Source organism: Pseudophryne corroboree, chromosome 4 (assembly GCF_028390025.1).
Source record: "Pseudophryne corroboree isolate aPseCor3 chromosome 4, aPseCor3.hap2, whole genome shotgun sequence".
In the NCBI taxonomy this organism is placed as follows: domain Eukaryota; kingdom Metazoa; phylum Chordata; class Amphibia; order Anura; family Myobatrachidae; genus Pseudophryne; species Pseudophryne corroboree.
In genome coordinates, this window is record NC_086447.1 from 129,376,103 (window position 1) to 129,400,923 (window position 24,821).

The window sequence follows — 24,821 nt, forward strand, 5'->3', positions numbered from 1 at the left end:
TTTATGGTGCTAAGACAATTTTTATTCAATGTACTGATATGTGACATGAAGTGATCTAAAACACACAAATTGTGATCATGTGCATGTAATACCACACTAGTCGAAAGAGGATTGGGATTTAAGGTGCACTTCCAGCCTACACACCATGGCAGCAGCCATTTTGCAGGTCGAACCAATGGGTCAGCTTCTCAATTCACTGAAAGGCTGCACTCAATAAATATTGGTACAGGTCACAAGATGGCCACCACTACTGTGTGTACCGTGACAGGCACACTTTAAGTTATCCCCAGACCAGATGTAATTTTAATAATTCACCGACTAAAATACCATGAATGTGCATGGTAATTCAGTCATTCTTCATGCTGTACCCAAGTCTAAATAAAGTAATTGGTCAACAAATTCCATTAACCCTATGCCAGCATGGGTAACAGTAATTTAATAGTGCACAGTCATGATCGAAAACTCCAGAACTAAACCAGAGAGAGGTACAGGAGGTTTGTGCCTGGTCACAAAAGGCTACATGCAATACTACAAATAATAACAGACTTTAAAAAAAAATGGTTGTAAGGTAAAAATAGGATTTTGGTACTTACCAGGTAAATCCTTTTCTTTGAATCCATAGGGGGCACTGGAGTACTCTTGGGATATGGACGGGCGGAGCCGAACAAAGGCACTGAATATTCAAATTTAGGACCCTCCCACCCCTCCATATCCCCGAGTACCTCAGTGTACTATCTCAGTGTTTTTTACTGAGCGAACAGGAACGATATAGAGAGGTTGACAATGGAGAATACCTATACATAACGGACAACAACAATGTTGACCCATAACCTTACTGTCAACTAAACAGTTGACGCCATAACCGATAGAACTTTATAATTTGAACCAATCGGTGAAAATGTGTTACCATAAGCTCCTCTGAGCTTAATATCAATCAAGTAAAACTTGTTACCCTAAGCTCCCTTGAGCTTAAAACAACCCAGGTAAACTGCTCTGGGTGGGCGTCCAGTGCCCCCTATGGATTCAAAGAAAAGGATTTACCTGGTAAGTACCAAAATCCTATTTTCTTTTTCATCCACTAGGGGTCACTGGAGTACTCTTGGGACGTACCAAAGCTTCCCTCGTGGGCGGGAGAGCTGTTTGATACTTGTAACAGTAGGCAGCCCAAGGCTAGATGCTGATGGCGCCCCATTTATAACGTGTAAACGTGCACCAACATGGTGCACATGAAGGCTATATAGCCGCGTTTTAGACACTCCACGACCCACTGGGTCTGACATTCCCACAGAACCTGTGGGATGAGTTATTACTGACGTAGGCGATTGTAACCTAGCCTTAAAGTAAGCCTGACTTGTAGTCATTATTATTACCCAACTGGATAATGTCTGCTGAGAAACTGGCTAACCCCAGTTGGCAGTATCATAGAGAACAAACAACGTATTCATATCACGTACTGTTGACGTTCGGGACATATATAAACGCGTAATGCGTGTACCACATTCAGAATTCTAGAATGTGCTGTCCACACAGGAACCCCTATTGGTACATTGATGTGAAGAATACGAAAGCGTGATTCGTCCGAAGATCTGCTTTGTCATGAGAAAACTGAAATACGGTGGCTTGGAATACAAGGCACCCAAATATGAAAACAGAACCCTTGCCGAAGCCAAGGCTAGAAGAAAAATGTTTTCCCAAAGTGAGAAACTTAATTCCCATTTGTTGAAGGGTTCAAAATATGAAAACTGTAAGAAATCTGAACCCAACTTCAAGTCGCCTGGCGCTGTAGGTGGGAGAAATAGAGTGTGAACTTTGATGACACCTTGTAGAAAGATGTGTACAGACGCAAACAGAAGCAAACGTCTTTGAAAATAAGTTTACCACACAGATACCTGCACTCTTCGTGCAGATCCACGCAGTTTTCCATCCCACCCCGTTTAACAGAATACGGGTTACTTGAAGGATGATGTTGGAACTTCCGAGGTTTACAACCTATGTAAGCACACGAAATTTTGTAAAAATGAGCTGCCTTAAACGGCTTACTATTTCGTAACATGGTTAGTATAACCGATACTGTAATGCTCAATTTCTTAAGAGGGCGGTCTGAACCCTCACCCCGTCAACCGCAGCTGCGGTACTTAGATAATAGGTACATAGGTAACTATGGGTAAACTAACGTTCCCTGATGTAACAGGTTGGACGTATTATGAGCGGGCCAAGATCGTGTGCAAGTATTCCTTGAAAATTCGAGAAGCAAACTTCTCCGAAACCCATGAGATACCACCAGTATGACTGTGACAAACTGTCTTATGATCCGTTTTGACAACGGAGAGAGCAGCGGAAAATGGTGGAGCCAGATACACGATGCTGAATGACCACATGAATGTGAGAGACTCCACCGCCACTGCCCTTGTGATCTGTTTTGTACACATACTGAGCTTTCGTAATTGTGGCGAGATGCCATCATGTATACTTGAGGGTAACCCCCTTCTGTGGACTCACATATGAAACACCTCTAGATTTAATGTCCAGTTTTCAGGATCCAAATCCTGACGGGTGAGATCCTCTGTCTAACAGATGTCCACTCACATAATGATCTCTTGACATTTTCACATAATGGTGTTCTGAGCCATTGAGGATTTGAGTTACCTGCCGCATTGCCATGCGGCTACTTGGTTCTCACTGGTTGTTGTGTATGCAACTGCCGTTGCCTTGTTTGACTGCTTAAGGCCAGCGTGAGACAGGCATCAAAAATTTACATGAAACTCATGGTTGTTCCTCTCCACAGCAATCTTTAGTACAAGGCGAAAGATTTATTCGTCCTGAAGAGAAACCAGAGTATATACCTGGTCCGACTGAAAGCGAATCATGTATAGCATTGTAAAATGCACAGAGTTCTAGGACATATATCGACAGCAATCTGTCGTGTTTTAGAACCTTTGTTGCTGATTTTAACTACAAATCCTGACCCTCTGCGACTGTCGTCCAGAGTATATGCACCCTTTTCCCTCTGTGGGAAATGCGAGTGAAGGGTGGCGAACTAAATTGAAAAACCCATCGTTATTCTTAATAGGTGAATACACCAATGTACCGCTAGTGTGCGTGCTTTGCACTAATTACTAGACGTACATTTGTTATTGCTGGTGTAGTAGGTAAAAGTCTTTGATTTACCGTATTTATCATCTTACCTAGGCCTTGACATCGTTTAGACGGAATTAGATGCGATTGTTTTCGAACTTGATCTGCTACCGCAGTATACCTTAGTAGCGCAAGTTAGAGGAACTTTGTTGAGACAGAGTTCTTATGTGAGATGAGCTATCATCCCAACATCACTTTTGGTAAATACCCAAAGCGATAAGCAACGGTAGACATGAAATGGTTAATGGTTGTGGCGAATTGCAAACGCTAAAACCTGTGATGAACAAACCGGAATGGGTATATACGCATTGTGAAGATCAAATGCCAGTATTCAATTTTGTGGCTCCAATATGTCAATACTACCCGCAGCAAATCCATTTTCAAACTGCAGTAAGTGATTTGCTGATTGAAACTGCGACGGAGCTGTATGGATTGGTTCCCCCAACCAGAGGGGAATAAGCCACCCTGACTCTGCCTGTATTATAAAGACAGCTGAAACCCAGTAGAAACCAAATGGCTACCTGCCAATCCGTTCGACAGAGGCAGTCATGTCCCTGTTGAAGTCTGGAAACCCCGCAAAGGTAACATGTAAAGACGCGCTCCCACAATTGGAAAAGAGGTCATCAAACTACTGGCTTGCAGACCGTAGCGACCTGTCGTTACAAGGCGTGAGTGTGTGTATCACCGCCTTGAAAACTGAAGTCTAAAGGGATTAAATGCCGGCACAAGAATTCCGTTTCGATTAACGGCTGAATATCAAATGTAGGACCAACAAGCTGTGGCCTTGTGCTGAACTGGCGACGATGAAACGTCGTTAGAAGCTTTACAGATATACTCTGTAGCTTCTTTTAACCGTAATGTCTAGTGACCCAAATGTTTCATGGGTCTTTATAATGTTTGACACAGACGCATTTACCAATGTCGGATGGCGTCATATTGTAAACGATTAAATAGTGGTCAAAGTCTACTAAGTGGAACAATGGAGACCTTGACTCCCTGTAATTTAGCAATGTATGTTGGCAACAACCCTGCACTATCTGAGTGCAGGTCTAATGAACCCTTCTCACTCGTAGTTATCTGTGTGAGATTTGACATAGAATCGTGCATTACATTAGAAGACCAGTTAAATAAACACTGTGGTACCCAAAGGGAATTCCTTTGGAAAACTGTCTTTTGTTAGAGCTGGCGGAATAACTTCCGAGACTCCGATGCCAATGTTATTTTTAGTCTGCACTAGAGCCTTATTCGCTATGCAGACAGACACCCCAATAGGCCACGGACAGCCATTGCACGCCTTATGACGTTATCATGTCATATATATATATTGTATTGGTGAACAGCAAAATAATATTAACTCAAGGTTGATTCTCTCTACGGAAATCTTTAGGAAAAACAAAAGATTTATTCGCTGTGAAGAAAAAACAGAGTAATCTTTATGTGAAAAGCAGTTCACATGGCCTATGAAACCCGAACCAAATTCCTACTAACCCCCCTACGCCTCTGGTGGCTTAGAGATGTAGGGCAGGAATGTTCTAGAATCATGTAGAAAAACAGTTTACATGGCTTACTTATGCTGATTAAAAATTCCCACTAACACCCCTGCGCCTCTGGTGGCTCAGAGATGTAGGGCAGGAATGTTCCAGAATCACAAACTGGAAAACAACAGGCAGCATGGTTAAAATGGCCCCTTTGCCATGCTGACCTTTCCGTATAGGTTATTATACAGTATAACCACAGGACGGTTACAACTGTTCTATGAATAAATATATACATAAGCTGATAGGCCATTATCACACCAGACATTAATATTAATATATTAATATAGGCTCCCTCGCCTTGTTAATCGCAGCCATTAATATAGGTTCAACTCTGAAAATCACAGCCAGTAATATAGTTCAATTATTACTGTCAGTACCGGTAACAAGCTTATATCTGTGATAGATATATATATATATATATATACCCAGCTGGTCATATATCCGCCAGCTTCCACCGTGCCTCTTCCCCCCCTATGATCATCTGCGGGAAGCCTGCACTTGTGATCGTCTCTGTACTGAGACTGATGGGCGGCCGGACGTAGCTGGGCGGCCGTGTTGGAAGCCTGCCCTGGCATTTGTGTATGCAGGCCGGGACGGAGCGGCGGTCATACTGGTACTAAGTATGGCTTACCTGCTGTGCAGCCGTACGGAGCCCAGTGTGCGGCAGGACGGAGCTGGCGGCTACCGGAGCGCTGGGACGGGCGGCCTGATGTCAGACGGAGCAGCTGCTTCGTATGATCTCCCCCTGCTGTGCGGCAGGAGGGAGCTTGGCGGCGACCGGAGCGCTGGGACGGGCGTTTGATGACCCCGTCTTGATACATAGCGGCTGTTTAGCGTCGTCTGATCTCCCCCTGCTATGCGGCAGGACGGAGTTGGCGGCTGCCGGGGGACGGCTTGTCTCCTCAGAAGGTAGTGGCTGGCTTGGCGGGTATGAGCTCCCCCTGCTGTGCGGCGGGACGGAGCTGTATTGTATTAACCTACTGCACCTTAACCCACACATAGCGGGGCGGCAGCCTGCGCTGACCGCCCCGCTCCCCAGCCTACCTTTCTGTAACTTCTGGCTGTGACGGGACTTTCTGTATAAGCTCCGGCCAGCTGCAGTGGTGTGACTCATGGCTGCAACGGCCTTCTGTAAGCTCCGTCAGCTCTGTAGTCCTGGCTGTGACGGGGCTTCTATGTCTGTAAGCTCCGTCCAGCTCCAGTCAGCTTCCAGTGATCTATGGCTGCGACGGCTTCTTGCAAGCCCGTCCAGCTCTCTAGTCCTGGCTGCTGTTTGTAGAAGCAGTGCTGTCTGTGGCCGTGAGGGTGCTCTTTGTGAGGACCGACACGCCATGCTGTCTGTGGCTGTGAGGGTGCTCTTTGTGAGGACCGACACGCCATGCGCTGCCCGTGCAGCGGCACTATCCCGGACCCATGTTTTTCCAGAAACTGGGAAGGGATGTGCTAAGTGTAAAAATAAAAATAAAAATAAAAATCCAAGTGTGGCTATACCACAAGCCGATGTTCGTGCTGTGAGCACCGAAAAAACACTGAGATAGTACACTGAGGTACTCGGGGATATGGAGGGGTGGGAGGGTCCTAAATTTGAATATTCAGTGCCTTTGTTCGGCTCCGCCCGTCCATATCCCAAGAGTACTCCAGTGACCCCTAGTGGATGAAAAAGAAATATCTGTGTGAGGTAATAATACTGAGTGAACCCATTGCGCAGTATTGTGGAAAGAAAAAAATGTTCCATTCACTTTACAAACTGCGGCACCGGAACACTGCTGTGCCTAAGCGGTTGTAATATGGTTAACAGGTAAAAACTTGGTTTTAAATGCTGTACATATATACATGTGGATTTAAGTTTCAGTCATTTGTATAAACTCTATATCCTAATTTTTTCTTGTGTTTTATCTCCAATAGATTAGACTATAATTTTACCGGTCTGCAAGCCTCATGCAACTTCAGACATATTAAAAAGGCATTGATTACCAAGCTTTTAACAGGTTAAAAACATATCTTAAAGTCCTATAAATCATGTAAAAGTGATATTTAACCCATCTTTCCCCAACCTCATGAACAATCGTCACTATCAAAATTTCCCATTAAATGCATTTGCAAACATACAAATGGAAAAAAAATACCAAAAAAAGGTAAAACAAGACATATAAAAGTATAGTGCAATACAAATAACAGACACAATATATCAAATTCCCTTTGATAGACGTATGGGCTGGGCTTATCAACAATGCTTTGACGTAGATGGGCGTGTATGTTCCAGTTTGAGAATAACAATTGTAAAATGTTGGGACTGGTTTATAAGATTTAGTCAGGGCTAAATGTAGCGGAAAAACCAAGTAAAATGTATTCAGTTGGCACGTCACAGAAGTACATGCCTATAGGCAGTGAAGGCAGCCATTTTGTGTGTGTGAGGAGAAGGGGCAGGGTCAATACTCACAATAATGTGAGTTAAATGATGTTCGTTAAATAAATATGCAGTCCATCAATTTACTGGGACTTAGGCTGGGTACACACTTGCCGATATATCGTCCGAACCGGCGGATCGGACGATATGTCGTATACATCGGCAAGTGTGTATACCCTATATCGTTAACGAGGTACAATATCTTTAGTTTTCAATTTGAGATCTAAAGATATTGTACGAGACAGCATACACCTGGATGTGGGTGCATGCCATCACCGACGAGACGCAAACGATATCGTTCAGTGTGTATGAACGACATTGTTTGCTGGGGATCTTGCACGATGTCGCCGACATCGGCAAGTGTGTACCCAAGCCTTAGCTCCGTCACTGAGACACAATCCACCTCAGGGGTGTCCTCAGCAAATTGATAGGGAACACATTTATGAAAATCAGTTCCAATCACAAAATGGCTGCTGCCACTGCAATTGAACTATCTAGTCCCTATGTTGCCACAGCCGTTTCATAATTTGTTCCTATTCGAACTGATGCAGGAAGCATCACAGATACACTGTTTAATTACATCTAAAACCAGGCACAGACTACAGTATACAGTTGTAAACACAGACTGAAAGAAAAGGCAACGTGACTTAAAAAGATTGTCCAAACGTGAGATACTGTAGGAAGTTTTCAAAAATATTGTGACTGCGATCCAAAAAAACCTGAAAGCCACACCAGAGTCAATCACATTGCCAATAAACCCCTCTGCTATGTCCCCTGTGCTTTTTGCCCACAAGGGTTTCACAGAATTAGAATGCAAACATGTACGTCCTATATGGTGGGTCTGTTTCGCCATACATAATTACATAATACAAGGAGAGAAAAAAAAAAAAAAAAGAATTTGAATAAATATTAGTCCGTAAAAATGAAAAAAAAAAAAAAGCAGAGAAAAATTGCTGTCTGCTTTGAACAATACATATACACATTAAAAAAAGCTTATTGCCACAATTAGGATTTTTTTTCCTGTGTAAAAGGCTGGTAAATAAGATTCATATAAATTTGCATTACTTATAAAGTGTACACTTCAGTGAGAAAAACTGATAGGTGCCTGACAATGTAAAAAGAAAACGAAAAATAAAAAAAAAAGTGTTTTAAGTCACTGAGTGCTCTTCAGTGTGTAATCGCGAGGCGAAATTTGATGTTATATATATTTTTTTTGTTCAGTCACGTTCACACCGGTGAAGGCATGGATACCAACATGCTTAGAGAGGGCCCAGCGTTTGGTTGATCAGACATTGCTATTCTGTTTAATTTTTCAACCTCTGTTTGCCATGAGGGCAGTTTTTTCGTGGTCATGTGCCGCCGTGCGTGCTTGGTGAGGTGATCGCTGCGCATGAACCTGCGGTCACACACTGGGCAGGCAAACTTCTTTTCACCAGTGTGGGTTCGGCGATGCCGGGACAGTTCATCTGATCTAGCAAATTTTTTGTCACAGCCTTCCCAGAAACAACTGAAAGGCTTCTCTCCTGTAACAGAAGGAAAATACAGTTATTGGACTGTAAAACAAAGACATGTTAACTCACAAAAATGATGAGTGTTCTAGACAATCATACAGCCTTCCTCATGGCTACAGAACACCAAGCCTTCCGCTATCGGCAGCCATACACCTCATGGCTCAACTGCCCAGTTGCCGGAACTGTGAAAGATATGGCGATGCATATCCGTAGCTAAATCTAAATGATCAGGACATACACTATTAGTGCCTTTGTTCACCATCCAATCTGATTGAACATCCACCCCAGATAACATCCTAAATATCTACACCAGGCCTGGCCAACCTGTGGCTCTCCAGCTGTTGGGAAACTACATGTTCCAGCATGCCTAGTCAGTTTTCCTATTAGGGAATGCTAAAACTCAGGCAGGGCATGCTGGGATGTGTAGTTTCACAACAGCTGGAGAGCCACAGGTTGACCAGGCCTGATCTACACTACCTACTCTAGCTCCACCTTGTGGTATGAATGCACTGTACTTGTCAATGTGCTTTGCTGAAGCCTGACAAACTTTATCAAGTGTATTTGCAAAATAAACTTGTCATGGATTTCACAGCCTTGCTACACCCGACTCAAATAGGACATTATACAATAATTTGAATCTCGTCAGTTTGAATAAAAGCTATATTTTAACATTTTCTATACATATTGTTCAAAGTGTGCCCCAAAAAGGAGTATTTTCTTCTGGTATCTCTCCCAACCTCTTCTTGGGATGGTACCCCGTTTTGATTTATCATACAGTAATTTGCAGGGGCCCTGCTGTCATTACTTGCAGTTAACCCTGAACACTGTAGAGAATATAGGTTTGCCTTTATTCTTAAGTGCCATTTCTAATGGGGAGTATTCAACTCGTGCCGTTTATTCTATCAGTTAAAAAAACGCCAATTTTCGCCCGTTTTTGGGTTGAATTTACATTCGACTTATTCAGTGCCCGTGCCGTTTTTTTTCAACTGGCCGAAAATACGTGGATCAGCGAATTCGCTGCCGATCCACGTATTTTGTCAAATTTGCAGGCGTTTTGACAGTTTTTGGGTCCGTTTTCGCCCATACCAATTTGACAAAAAAAAAAACGAAAATGGATTAAAAAACGGGCGATAACACCCGCTACTGAATACACACAGGTCGAATTAGTGCCAATTTTCCGACTGTCAGAAAATTCGGCTTTAATTGAGTATCCCCCAATGTACGGTAGTAGAAAATTGTCAGGAATAATCACACGTCACCTGCATCTGTACTTTCTCAACCCGCAGGTCTGCCACTACAAGGGTGGGCTCACTGGTGGGACAGAATCAATCCATGAATCGGTTGCACTATGATCCCCTGCCAGACTATCACTTATATACTATAGAGTTTGCCGAGCCCTGCTGGACTGGTTACCATGTAGGCCCACAATATTTGCTCATAAACAGTATTTTCCCTTTAGAAATAGAGGGCCTAATTTACATCATTCAACAATTACATAATAAAAGACTATTTGCCACAATGGCAAACATAAAGATTAGCATTATTCATCATTTGGTGAACATGGCGTCTCTAGATATTCCCACTGTAAACATTTACAAAGGGAAAGAAATGCCAGTGTCTGGCATTTTCCCTGCAAAAGCGCCCCCACTTGTCATCTCACCTGTGTGAGTCCTAAGGTGTGCTTTGAGGTGAGAACTTTTGAAATATGTCTTTTTACAGCCGGCGAAATTGCAGACATAGTTTCGTCTTCGGGAAAAGTCCATTTGCGGAGGGCCACTTTGCCCTGAAGTGATAAACACAGGCGCTGGGGCAAGAGGCAGTAACTTTGTGCTCCCGACTGTCATTAGAGTCTGTGGACACGGCTGAGGTGCTTGTGTGACGGGCGACTGAGGAAGGACAAACATAACGGTTCCCTGAGACATTTGAGTGCCCATCAGGACTGGCTGTGAGAGCACTGTGGTTTGGGGCAGGATTGGCTTAATGGGATTTTGAGGAGAAGGCTTAATGAAAGCAGAGAGGACTCCAGCTTGCGCAGTAACTGGAATCATCTGACAAAGAACGGGGGAACTGGGAACAGAAACAGAAGCCAACTGGTTGGCATCGTTTGAGTTTTCATTTTCACATTTCACTGGCTTTCTTGCCTGTGCGTTATCTATTTCCCGGCTGCCAGCGCCTATATTTGGGCAGCTATCAGTCTGAGGAAGGTGCACTGGTGAGGAGCTTCTTGACAGGCCCTCAATGTCATTTGTCTCTTTGGTGAGCTTGGAATGTTTGACTTCGCACTTCCCCGGTGGTAGATCATCAACAGCTGGTGTCCTCACTCTCACAGGAGATTGCGGAAAGTGATGGAAGGCAGATGTGTCAGCTGTGTGACGTATGACGCTTGTTACCATTGCCCTGCAAGGCCTCTCAGAGACTTCCGACCCCAGGGTAGGCGCCATGTGTGCTCTAGAAGCAAATGGCTTGGACACCTCATAAGATGGCGTGGAACATAGGGAAGTGCTGGACATGATGGTCACAGGCTTGGAATACGTCACTTGAGAGGTAGCGGGAAGTGTTGTGCAAGGCTCTGCAAATTCAGGACTGTGTGGAGGAGTCATGCACTAGAGGGGAAAAAGGACAGGCATTAGGTTAAATAGGTCAACAACATTTATTCTTAATTTTATCTATGATATAGACACTATATATATATATATATATATATATATATATATATATATATATATATATATATATATATATATACACACATACATATGTATGCAGGAAACCTGCAGCACTTGAGCAAGTATTCTTGGGAGTTGATCAACAGATGATAGAAATGATTACATTTCATGCTCAAGTCACAGGTATGTAAGTAAATATATATACACTACTTTAATTATGATCAAACTATTATTTTAACAATAGCTTCTGCACAGTAAGTATAAGAAGGGAACAGAAGCTTCATACATCCCAGTTGTGATGTAAGGCTCTTGGGCCTCAACTCTGAAGGGAAGTAACTATAGTGAAGACGTTCCATAACAATGCCATGATGTGCCAGCTGGCTATGTGCCACGCTTTGTTCCTTGTCAAGTAAACAAAACATAAAGGTTGACTGTCTACAGCACAAAGGGAATCTTTAATAACAACTATTTAGAAGACTCACTGGCAACACATTCCCTCCACAATTCTATACAAGCTAATCACCCTCACCAACTCCTCCCCTTCATACATCTCACATGACACACAAGATAGCTCTCTCTTCCATCTCCAAGACTTCTGCTGTGCTGCTCCCCCTACCTCGTCATAGCAATCTACTCCAACCTCCATTCTTCCTAGCCTCTCCTTCCCTCACCTGATACTGCATGTTCTACCAGCTCTGGTCCCATGCCCACTCAGTGTCCCACCTACTAGACAGTAAAAGCTCATGAGCAGGACCATCTATACCGTGGGTCTTCAACCTGTGGCTCTCCAGCTGTTGTGGAACTACACATCCCAGCATGCCCTGTCTCAGTTTTAGCATGCCTTAATAGCAAAACTGTGGCAGGGCATGCTTGGATGTGCAGTTCCACAAGAGCTGGAGGGCCACAGGTTTTAGACCCATACTCTGTACCTACCCAGCCTCACAACTATGGTGGCCAATCCCGGGATCGGCGGGATCCCGGGATATAGGGCCAAAAATGGCCGGGATTCAATCTCGGGATTGGAAGCTCCAATCCCGGGGATTGAGGGATCAGCGTTGAGCGTCCACAGGACGCTCAAACGCTGCCTGGCTTCCTCCTTCCGGGTCCCCAGCGCAGCGTGAGAGGTCACGCTGCGCTGTCAGCTGCTGCTGGGAGCTGCCAGCAGCGTTGAAATGATGTTTGCCTCCCACCCGCCCCCGGTATATGGTGATTTATATGTGTGGGGCGGGCTGGGCGGGGCGAGGGGGCGGCCACCTAGCAAAAAGCCAATCCCGGGATTGGCCATTTTTCAATCCTGATACCCGGGATTGAAAAAATGGCCCGGGATTGGCTTCCCTACTCACAACTGCACGTCTTTCACCAACCTTGTGCAATTCCCTTTTCAATTCCCTTTTTATGTGAAATTTGTATTTTGTACTATCTATAACGGATTGTCCAGTACTGCAGTTTAGTGGCGCCTTGCAAAAAAATTATGATAAAAACACAAATGGTCAAAATTCTAAAAATACAAAAACGAGGCCTCACTTATTCCACTTATATTGCAAATCTGATCAACAGATTTTTCTCTAACGTCCTAAGTGGATGCTGGGGACTCCGTCAGGACCATGGGGAATAGCGGCTCCGCAGGAGACAGGGCACAAAAATAAAGCTTTAGGATTAGGTGGTGTGTACTGGCTCCTCCCCCTATGACCCTCCTCCAAGCCTCAGTTAGGTTTTTGTGCCCGTCCGAGCAGGGTGCAATCTAGGTGGCTCTCCTAAAGAGCTGCTTAGAAAAAGTTTTTAGGTTTTTTATTTTCAGTGAGTCCTGCTGGCAACAGGCTCACTGCATCGAGGGACTTAGGGGAGAGAATTTCAACTCACTTGCGTGCAGGATGGATTGGATTCTTAGGCTACTGGACACCATTAGCTCCAGAGGGAGTCGGAACACAGGTCTCACCCTGGGGTTCGTCCCGGAGCCGCGCCGCCGACCCCCCTTACAGATGCTGAAGATTGAAGGTCCGGAAACAGGCGGCAGAAGGCTCTTCAGTCTTCATGAAGGTAGCGCACAGCACTGCAGCTGTGCGCCATTGTTGTCACACACTTCACACCAAGCGGTCACGGAGGGTGCAGGGCGCTGCTGGGGGCGCCCTGGGCAGCAATATTTAATACCTTTATGGCAAAAGAATACATCACATATAGCCATTGAGGCTATATGTATGTATTTAACCCATGCCAGATATCTAAAACTCCGGGAGAAAAGCCCGCCGAAAGGGGGCGGGGCTTATTCTCCTCAGCACACAGCGCCATTTTCCTGCTCAGCTCCGCTGTGAGGAAGGCTCCCAGGACTCTCCCCTGCACTGCACTACAGAAACAGGGTAAAACAGAGAGGGGGGGCATTTTTTTGGCGATATTTTGATATATTTAAGCTGCTATAAGGAACAACACTTATATAAGGTTGTTCCCATATATATTATAGCGCTTGGGTGTGTGCTGGCAAACTCTCCCTCTGTCTCCCCAAAGGGCTAGTGGGGTCCTGTCTTCGATAAGAGCATTCCCTGTGTGTCTGCTGTGTGTCGGTACGTGTGTGTCGACATGTATGAGGACGATGTTGGTGTGGAGGCAGAGCAATTGCCGATAATGGTGATGTCACCCCCCAGGGAGTCGACACCGGAATGGATGGCTTTGTTTATGGAATTACGTGATAATGTCAGCACATTACAAAAATCAGTTGACGACATGAGACGGCCGGCAAACCAGTTAGTACCTGCCCAGGCGTCTCAGACACCGTCAGGGGCTGTAAAGCGCCCTTTACCTCAGTCGGTCGACACAGACCCAGACACAGACACTGAATCTAGTGTCGACGGTGATAAAACAAACGTATTTTCAAGTAGGGCCACACGTTATATGATCACGGCAATGAAGGAGGCTTTGCATATCTCTGATACTGCAAGTACCACAAAAAGGGGTATTATGTGGGGGGTGAAAAAACTACCTGTAGTTTTTCCTGAATCAGAGGAATTAAATGATGTATGTGATGAAGCGTGGGTTAACCCAGATAGAAAAGTGCTAATTTCAAAAAAGTTATTAGCATTATACCCTTTCCCGCCAGAGGTTAGGGCGCGCTGGGAAACACCCCCTAGGGTGGATAAGGCGCTCACACGCTTATCAAAACAAGTGGCGTTACCGTCTCCTGATACGGCCGCCCTCAGGGATCCAGCTGATAGGAGACTGGAAACTACCCTAAAAAGTATATACACACATACTGGTGTTATACTGCGACCAGCCATCGCCTCAGCCTGGATGTGCAGTGCTGGGGTCGTCTGGTTGGATTCCCTGACTGAAAATATTGATACCCTGGATAGGGACAGTATTTTATTGACTATAGAGCAATTAAAGGATGCTTTCCTTTATATGCGAGATGCTCAGAGAGATATTTGCACTCTGGCATCGAGAGTAAATGCGATGTCCATATCTGCCAGAAGGAGTTTATGGACGCGACAGTGGTCAGGTGATGCGGATTCCAAACGACATATGGAAGTATTGCCGTATAAAGGGGAGGAATTATTTGGCGTCGGTCTATCGGATCTGGTGGCCACGGCAACTGCCGGAAAATCCACCTTTTTACCTCAGACCCCCTCCCAACAGAAAAAGACACCGTCTTTTCAGCCGCAGTCCTTTCGGTCCTATAAGAACAAGCGGACAAAAGGACAGTCATATCTGCCTCGGGGCAGAGGAAGGGGTAAGAGAGGGCAGCAAGCAGCCCCTGCCCAGGAACAGAAGCCCTCTCAGGGTTCTGCAAAGCCCTCAGCATGACGCTGGGGCCTTACAAGCGGACTCAGGAGCGGTGGGGGGTCGACTCAAGAATTTCAGCGCACAGTGGGCTTGCTCACAGGTGGACCCCTGGATCCTGCAGGTAGTATCTCAGGGTTACAGGTTGGAATTCGAGAAGTCTCCCCCTCGCAGGTTCCTAAAGTCTGCTTTGCCAACGTCTCCCTCAGACAGGGCGACGGTATTGGAAGCCATTCACAAGCTGTTTTCTCAGCAGGTGATAGTCAAGGTACCCCTCCTACAACAGGGAAAGGGGTATTACTCCACGCTATTTGTGGTACCGAAGCCGGACGGCTCGGTAAGACCTATTCTAAATCTGAAATCTTTGAACCTGTACATACAAAAATTCAAGTTCAAGATGGAGTCACTCAGAGCAGTGAAAGCGAATCTGGAAGAAGGGGACTTTATGGTGTCCCTGGACATAAAGGATGCTTACCTGCATGTCCCAATTTGCCCTTCACATCAAGGGTACCTCAGGTTCGTGGTGCAAAACTGTCATTATCAGTTTCAGACGCTGCCGTTTGGATTGTCCACGGCACCTCGGGTCTTTACCAAGGTAATGGCCGAAATGATGATTCTTCTGCGAAGAAGAGGCGTATTAATTATCCCTTACTTGGACGATCTCCTGATAAGGGCAAGGTCCAGAGAACAGCTGGAGGACGGAGTAGCACTAACCCAACTAGTGCTGCAACAATACGGGTGGATTCTGAATTTTCCAAAATCTCAGTTGACCCCGACGACACGTCTGCTGTTCCTGGGAATGATTCTGGACACGGTTCAGAAAAAGGTGTTTCTTCCGGAGGAGAAAGCCAGGGAGTTATCCGAACTTGTCAGGAACCTCCTAAAACCAGGGAAAGTGTCTGTGCATCAATGCACAAGAGTCCTGGGAAAGATGGTGGCTTCTTACGAAGCGATTCCATTCGGCAGATTCCACGCACGAACTTTTCAGTGGGATTTGCTGGACAAATGGTCCGGATCACATCTGCAGATGCATCAGCGGATAACCTTATCGCCACGGACAAGGGTGTCTCTTCTGTGGTGGTTGCAGAGTGCTCATCTGTTAGAGGGCCGCAGATTCGGCATACAGGACTGGGTCCTGGTGACCACGGATGCCAGTCTGAGAGGCTGGGGAGCGGTCACACAGGGAAGAAACTTCCAGGGAGTATGGTCAAGCCTGGAGATGTCTCTTCACATAAATATACTGGAGCTAAGAGCGATTTACAATGCTCTAAGTCTGGCAAAACCCCTGCTTCAGGGTCAGCCGGTGTTGATCCAGTCGGACAACATCACGGCAGTCGCCCACGTAAACAGACAGGGCGGCACAAGAAGCAGGACAGCAATGGCAGAAGCTGCAAGGATTCTTCGCTGGGCGGAAGATCATGTGATAGCACTGTCAGCAGTATTCATTCCGGGAGTGGACAACTGGGAAGCAGACTTCCTCAGCAGACACGATCTACACCCGGGAGAGTGGGGACTTCATCCAGAAGTCTTCCACATGATTGTGAACCGTTGGGAAAAACCAATGGTGGATATGATGGCGTCCCGCCTCAACAAAAAACTGGACAGGTATTGCGCCAGGTCAAGAGACCCTCAGGCAATAGCTGTGGACGCTCTGGTAACACCGTGGGTGTTCCAGTCAGTGTATGTGTTCCCTCCTCTGCCTCTCATACCAAAAGTACTGAGAATTATACGGCAAAAGGGAGTAAGAACGATACTAGTGGCTCCGGATTGGCCAAGAAGAACCTGGTACCCGGAACTTCAAGAGATGCTCACGGAGGATCCGTGGCCTCTACCTCTAAGACGGGACCTGCTTCAGAAGGGACCGTGTCTATTCCAAGACTTACCGCGGCTGCGTTTGACGGCATGGCGGTTGAACGCCGAATTCTAAGGGAAAAAGGCATTCCGGAAGAGGTCATTCCTACACTGGTAAAAGCCAGGAAGCAGGTGACTGCACAACATTATCACCGCATTTGGAGAAAATATGTTGCGTGGTGTGAGGCCAGGAAGGCCCCCACGGAGGAATTTCAACTGGGTCGATTCCTACATTTCCTGCAAACAGGATTGTCTATGGGCCTCAAATTGGGGTCCATTAAGGTTCAAATTTCGGCCCTGTCGATTTTCTTCCAGAAAGAATTGGCTTCAGTTCCTGAAGTCCAGACTTTTGTAAAAGGAGTACTACATATACAGCCCCCGGTTGTGCCCCCAGTGGCACCGTGGGATCTTAATGTAGTCTTGGATTTTCTCAAATCCCATTGGTTTGAGCCGCTCAAATCGGTGGAGTTGAAGTATCTTACATGGAAAGTAACCATGCTACTGGCCCTGGCTTCAGCCAGGAGGGTATCAGAATTGGCGGCCTTATCATATAAGAGCCCATATCTGATTTTCCATACGGACAGGGCAGAACTGCGGACACGTCCTCATTTTCTGCCTAAGGTGGTGTCAGCGTTTCACCTGAACCAGCCTATTGTGGTGCCTGCGGCTACTAACGATTTGGAGGATTCCAAGTTGTTGGACGTGGTCCGGGCATTGAAAATATATATTTCAAGAACGGCGGGAGTCAGAAAGTCTGACTCACTGTTTATATTGTATGCACCCAACAAGATGGGTGCTCCTGCGTCTAAACAGACGATTGCTCGTTGGATTTGTAGCACAATTCAACTTGCACATTCTGTGGCAGGCTTGCCACAACCTAAATCTGTCAAGGCCCATTCCACAAGGAAAGTGGGCTCATCCTGGGCGGCTGCCCGGGGGGTCTCGGCATTACAACTCTGCCGAGCTGCTACTTGGTCAGGGGCAAACACGTTTGCAAAATTCTACAAATTTGATACCCTGGCTGAGGAGGACCTTGAGTTCTCTCATTCGGTGCTGCAGAGTCATCCGCACTCTCCCGCCCGTTTGGGAGCTTTGGTATAATCCCCATGGTCCTGACGGAGTCCCCAGCATCCACTTAGGACGTTAGAGAAAATAAGAATTTACTTACCGATAATTCTATTTCTCGTAGTCCGTAGTGGATGCTGGGCGCCCATCCCAAGTGCGGATTGTCTGCAATTCTTGTACATAGTTATTGTTACAAACAAATTCGGGTTGTTATTGTTGTGAGCCGTCTGTTCAGAGGCTCCTACGTTTGTCATACTGTTAACTGGGATCAGATCACAAGTTATACGGTGTGATTGGTGTGGCTGGTATGAGTCTTACCCGGGATTCAATATCCTTCCTTATTGTGTACGCTCGTCCGGGCACAGTATCCTAACTGAGGCTTGGAGGAGGGTCATAGGGGGAGGAGCCAGTACACACCACCTAATCCTAAAGCTTTATTTTTGTGCCCTGTCTCCTGCGGAGCCGCTATTCCCCATGGTCCTGACGGAGTCCCCAGCATCCACTACGGACTACGAGAAATAGAATTATCGGTAAGTAAATTCTTATTTTTTTTTCTTAAGGGGCGTACACACGTGCCGATGTGTACTGAGCGATCTAGCACAGAACGCTCAGCACACATCTCCAGGTTAATACATCTGCCCCCCAATACCTAAATGGTGATACTGTATCAGTGCGCTCATTAGGTAAGACAGTAAGTTATTAGATAGACAGCAAGTGACTATTACCACTAAAATGTGTTGCCAAAATATGGGACGTGCAGTACAGTGGATAACCTGACTAGGCCACACAGTCACAACCCATTTTATGTGGTCACTAGAAGCAGCTTGTACTGAAATCAAGAATGTGTCAGGGATGTAAAGGTGGGTACACACTATTAGATATATCTGCAGATCAATTGATCTGCAGATATATCTATGTACGGATCGGGCAGTGTGCTGTGCATACACACAGCCCGATCCGTCGGGGGACTGACGTCATGAACTGGGCGGGCGCTCGCGCCCGCCCAGTTCACCTGTCAATCACCGCCGGCCGCCGCAGCATGTGTACGGGCGGTCGGACGACCGCCCCGTACACACACAGCGACGGGCCAATATATCGTTAGATATATTGGCTGTCGGCTGTGCTGCGCGGCCGACGCGATACGTCTGTGAACGACGGAGTTCACAGACGTATCGCCCGTACACACTGGCCGACGGTCCCGCGATGTATCGGCCATTTAAGAGAACGGCCGATACATCGACCAGTGTGTACGGGCCTTAAGATTCCCCAACTGTCATTCATTTACTCTTATAATCAAACATATATTAGCATATTCTGGTACAGTGGGGGTAATTCCAAGTTGATCGCAGCAGGATTTTTTTTAGCAGTTGGGCAAAACCATATGCACTGCAGGGGAGGCAGATATAACATGTGCAGAGAGAGTTAGATTTGGGTGGGTTATTTTGTTTCTGTGCAGGGTAAATACTGTCTGCTTTATTTTTACACTGCAAATTAGATTGCAGATTGAACACACCACACCCAAATCTAACTCTCTCTGCACATGTTACATCTGCATCCCCTGCAGTGCACATGGTTTTGCCCAATTGCTAAAAAAAATCCTGCTGCGATCAACTTGGAATTACCCCCAGTACACGGTGACCACACGCACTCACTTATGTACTTACCAGGGTGGACAGAGAGTGGAAATCTTTCGACATGACGGGACAAGGATCGCACTGTATCATGTAATCAGAAGAGTCGGAGGCTGGAGTGAGCGGCCTCATCTTCAGAGCATCCCACTTCTGGCACCTCTGACCCCAGGAGCTCATACAGACCAAGGCTTCCACTGCCTCAAAATCATTCTGTTCCAATGTGCTGCAAGAGGACCTCTCACTGTCATGTCTCTTCCTTTCCAGTATGGACTCGCATATATCCATGAAGTCAACCTGTGGAGTGAAAAATGATTGCAAGGAATAAAATCAAACACCATATTGCTGTCCTGTTGAAATACAGATGCTATGTCAATGGGATGCGTTTTGCATCTCGGCAGTTGGGATGCCGGTGGTCATGTGACCGATAGCGGAATGCCGACAGTGGAACACTGACATTCCAAACGTAAGTATCGGGGTTAGAGTTAGAGCACGGGAGAAGGGGTAGCCGTAGCCCTAACCCCCTATCTTAGCCCTAGCCACCATGCCCAGGCGGGTTAGGGTAGGGGACAAGAGAGAGGTAAAATAATTACCCGGACCCCTGATGTCACTCTCAATGTTGGGATGATAGTGTCAGTCATGTGACTTCCGTCATCCCGACAGCCGGATACCATACCCAACCCATCCTGTAAATCAGAATATCCAGCATTTTGGCTGCTGCCGCTCATTCTGATAACATCTGCATATAACTGAGCTTACTTGTGTAAGCTGACTAATGGTTATAGTTTTTCTTTTTTCTTTTTTTTTTAATTAGCAACTCATTAAAAATAAAGTAGCAATAAAAACTATTAAAAAAATCTAATATATAGTTCACAAGCTCCAGCTGTCTACATGATGGTTTTAGTGCATGTGACACTTCTGGTTTTTTTTAGGGACACTTATTTAATTGCTCACGTCATGAGCATGAGGTCAGCCAATACTCCCACACCACTGCCGGTAAGGACAACACCCTTATAACGTGACATGACATCTAATAAATGAAGTCATCCTGGAATAGTTGTCTGTTTTATCGGCAAGAAATTATATACAGGCGATTATTCAGCAGTTCTTTCTATGGAAAGTAAAGGGGGAGAAAAAGCACCGCTTCCTCTAATATGTAATACTTGGGATCCGTGCAGTTCTGTGTGTGTCCTCAGATGACCTACGCCAGCACGAGTTTCCTAAACGCTAAAAGGTACTCTCATCTGAAACACCTTATCACACACACAATGATTGACCAGCTTATTAGACATGTATTGCCCACAAACCCAGATCAGCAAACACGTATCTAACCTTTATGTCACCATTACCTGAATACTCGCTAAGCTAGAGCAGAAACAGATGCACATTTAAGATTGAGAGACCTAACTCTGCACAACACAAAATGATGACATTCGTTAACAGACTTATACAGCATTGAATAGGTCAATAAATCACATACACTTTCCAAGATATATGGGAATAATACAATGAGAGTTCCTGGCTTGTAAATATTGTTTATAATAACGTCATCATATCAATCGCTCGAGTCATATCATACAAAGTGTCTCCTTTAAGCCTTATCCAAACGATCGGTAGTATATTACACAAGAGTACGCTATAGAGCAAATGTAGCATTATTAATCAGGAAACCAGCTCTAAAGTGCGGTGCTGTCTCCACCGATGGATGACCGCAAATGCTTACATCACGTCGGGGGAGGGGGGTAATAAACATGCCCTAACTTGCCCTGATGTCAGCTGGATTGCATGGACGAGGCATCTTTTATATACATATACAGCGTCTTATTTGCCACGGACAAAGATATATATGTGTATATATAATAACCACAATACTAGTTCTAAAAAGCAAGTGGACTTTAATCTAGGTCACTATGCAACAGATAAACCACTCTAGGGGGAGACTGTATTCAAGCAATTAGAACAGCTGTTTGCAGACCTAGCTGTGCTACAAGAGGGCAGCATCTTATTAATATATACAATATTTAATAGGCAGCATATGCACTTATGGGCTAAAATGAAGAGCTCTTTGGTATTTTGCATGGTGCTTAACACTGAGGAAAAGGAGCCGACAACCAGCTTCTACATATAGGAAATAAACAAGTAGAAAACAAAAGGGTCCAGCTCATGAGCTTAAGTAAAATGTGAATTAAGAGTATGTAGAAGAAAAAAACTTAAAGTAATCCTGATACATTGTTATAAACGCATTGTTATAAGACACTGCACGAAGCATGCTAACCCCAAAGGCTTACAGTTAATTGTTTAATGGTAGACTTTTGGCCACTGAGTAAGTGTTTTACACCACACCCTGCCATATCCAGGCCAGGTCAGCTGCCAGCCAGACTCCACTGCTGATACAGTTGTTTTCGCAGTTTCAGGGTGGGGGTGGGTGAGCTGTAGTCAGGGGACAATAAGAAGTTGAACGGATTCGCCCCACCCCAGACAAGTGGGCAACAAACATTAAGCCCCAGCCCCAATTCCAACCACAGCCTTCCCAAGGGGGCGGGGCTCTGCAGGCCAAATATAGCTTTCTAATACGTCACCCATTAAAATAGCCATGTGAGGTGGGCAGGGCAGGGGAGGACCAGGAAATGGGGTGGGTGGGGAGAACAGGCTACAGGGGCTGGGGTTCTGTTCAAAATCCATCCAAAAAAAACAAGCAGGGTGGTTGTCCATCATTAACTCACATATATTTTACAGCAGCAACTAAAAGGCTATGATGTATCCAGCACTCACCCCCATCCCCAATAGAGACATCACAGGTATGCACTACAGATACATTGTTGCTGCTAGCTGCAAGAGTGACAGCTACATGCTCTCTCTCCCAGCACAAGCCTCCCAATTCTAATAAGCAAATCAATGTCTGTTGCATGCAAAACACACACACGATCACACACACACGATCCTGCTGACTGCAACAGTGACAGCTACACAATCTTCTGTGCATCATACTGTAACTTCTCTGCTTAATAACAAGTGGTTGTTGAGAAGACATCATAGACCTAGGGCACCATAGAACAGAAGTCATCATGGCTACATGTAACACCTACACAGCTAGAACAATGGCCAGTGTGACACAGTAGCCCCATCACTACTGCAGAGACACAGTAATGTACAGTGCATGGCCATCTATTGCATGAGATAGCTATATACACACACTGAGCTATACACTGGGCTGCATTGCTGCTGAGGCATGCCTGGGCAAGACTGCCCCCCTAGCCATGGTGATACAGTGTTGCAGAGGTACCCTCACAGCACTGATGATGACAGCCGGCAGGGCTGCTGTACTTACAGCTGGGGGCAGCTGCTGCTGCCTGTCCGCCGTGTTCAGCATGATGAGCGGCTGCTACAAGGTAACAAAGGATGGAGAGGTATCCGGTGCCGCCTGCCTCAGCCAGGGCTGCTGCTGCTGTGCTGTATCACCACCAGCAGCAATAACAAGCACCGGGGCTGTACAGCCCGTCGTCATGCTGCTGCATGGGAGGAGGGAAGAGGGCCGGCACACACACACACACAGGGGGCGGGGAAGGCGAGCTGAGGACAGAGCGCTCACACTGCACGGCACCGGGGACAGCGGCAGCCAATCGCAGCGCGGCGTGGAGCCTTCCCAGCCAATGGCAGGCGAGCCGGGAGCGTGATCAGCTCGTGCAGGCGGCATGCCGCTCGGCGCTGAGGTAGTGTGAGAGTGGGAAAGTAGGGGAAAGGTCGTGCGGCTGCTGCGGCGGGGGCCGGTCCCGGGGCGGGGAGCCTTGCTGTCTGTCAGCCGGCGGGGGCAGCCCACAACGGCAGAAGCCCAAATACTAGGCTGTGTAGCGCTGCTCACATGATACGTGTGTGTTGTTGTGTACATAAGCTGTGCTAACCGGAGTGCTACACCTAGCAAGTATATAGTGCATGCTGCATAGCCGGGCCATTGTGTACATACAGCCCCACCTCCCCTCCCATGGGCCGCGGACGAGGGTTTATAACCTTTAGAGCGCAAATAGTACTTTTTACAGTACAAAGGAAGGTTAGCAATGCAAAAATATATATATTTAAGTTACAAACATAGAACCCCGTGGATTAGCATAACTAAACTGCCTCAGAATATCATTACACTTGTTCAGAACATTAAAAAGAGTACATTCGCGGTCTCGCTTTGCTTGCCACGCTTCGGACACAGGTGGTCATTCTGAGTTGTTCACTAGCTGCATTCGTTCACTGTGCAGCGATGAGGCTAAAAAATGGCAGTTCTGCGCATGTGTACGCGCGCAATGCGCACGCGCCACGTACTATTACAGTGAACAATGTAGCTTCACACAGGGTCTAGTGATGCTTTTCAGTCGGACTGGCAGCCACAGAGTTATTGACATGAAGTGGGCGTTTCTGGGTGGCAACTGACCGTTTTCAGGGAGTGTTCGGAAAAACTGCAGGCGCGGCTGGCCGAACGCAGGGCGTGTTTGTGACATCAAATCCGGAACTGAATGGTCTGAAGTGATCGCAAACGCTGAGTAGGTTTGAAGCTACTCAGAAACTGCACAAAATAATTTTGTAGCTGCTCTGCGTTACAATCGTTCGCATTTCTGCTAAGCTAAAATACACTCCCAGTGGGCGGTGGCATAGCGTTTGCACGGCTGTTAAAAACTGCTAGCGAGCGATCAACTCGGAATGACCCCCACAGTGGCTCACACTGCTTTGCTTGCTATAGGTCATTAATCCCATTAAATATCCATCTGGCTAGTGAAACTGAAGGCCCGGGGATCCCATGTTCTGAACTTGAGCCATAAAAATTATATATATCTATAGACAAAAGTATTCAGACGCCTGACCGTTACACTAACAGGGACTGTAATGGGGAAGCAGTTAGTTTCCCAACGAACGGGATCCCGGCGGTCAATATATCGTTGCCGGGATCTCGATGGAGTACAGAAACTATACTGACACCAAATGGGATGCTGGCGTCAAAATACCAACAGCCGTCATCCCAATCATCCTGAGAGCCGGAAGCACTGCCGTCCTGCTGCGGGGGAGTAGGTTTAGGCTGCAGAAGGGAGGTTAGGGTTAGGCTGCAGCGCCATAAAGGTTAGGGTTAAGGCCCATACACACTGGTCGATATATCGGCCGTTCTCTTGAACGGCCGATATATCGCTGGACCGTCGGCCAGTGTGTACGGCCGATACGTCTGTGAACTCCGTCGTTCACAGACGTATCGCGTCGGCCGCGCAGCACAGCCGATG

General features: G+C 46.3%; 1 protein-coding gene, 1 non-coding gene and 1 pseudogene across 3 annotated transcripts; all 3 read right to left on the reverse strand.

Moving 5' to 3' along the window:
- On the reverse strand, positions 1-23,130 carry KLF11 (KLF transcription factor 11). Of its 2 annotated transcripts, none has more exons than XM_063915427.1 (4): positions 22,898-23,130; positions 19,606-19,866; positions 10,252-11,194; positions 1-8,603 (listed from the first exon to the last, which is right to left on the reverse strand). In XM_063915427.1, exons 1-4 carry the CDS (start codon positions 22,937-22,939, stop codon positions 8,308-8,310), a joined length of 1,542 nt encoding a protein of 513 aa, XP_063771497.1. In that variant the 5' UTR covers positions 22,940-23,130; the 3' UTR covers positions 1-8,307. The 2 variants fall into 2 exon arrangements, with proteins under 2 accessions (XP_063771497.1, XP_063771496.1); XM_063915426.1 differs by lacking the exon at positions 22,898-23,130 and adding an exon at positions 21,858-22,458.
- On the reverse strand, positions 2,725-2,839 carry LOC134913487 (U5 spliceosomal RNA). Its single transcript, XR_010177241.1, has one exon. It is a non-coding gene; the product is annotated as a U5 spliceosomal RNA (small nuclear RNA).
- Positions 4,458-4,565, reverse strand: LOC134913573 (U5 spliceosomal RNA; annotated as a pseudogene).
- Positions 23,131-24,821: the final 1,691 nt, after the last annotated feature.

Excerpts from the sequence above, each read along its gene's own strand:
- KLF11 (XM_063915426.1), bottom strand. The coding sequence starts at position 21,920 with ATGGCAGGGTGTGGTGTAAAACACTTACTCAGTGGCCAAAAGTCTACC. Across the intron at positions 19,867-21,857 it reads CTACCATTAAACAATTAACT|GTTGACTTCATGGATATATG; the intron begins GTAAGCCTTTGG and ends TTCACTCCACAG. Across the intron at positions 8,604-10,251 it reads ACACCTTAGGACTCACACAG|GAGAGAAGCCTTTCAGTTGT; the intron begins GTGAGATGACAA and ends CTTCTGTTACAG.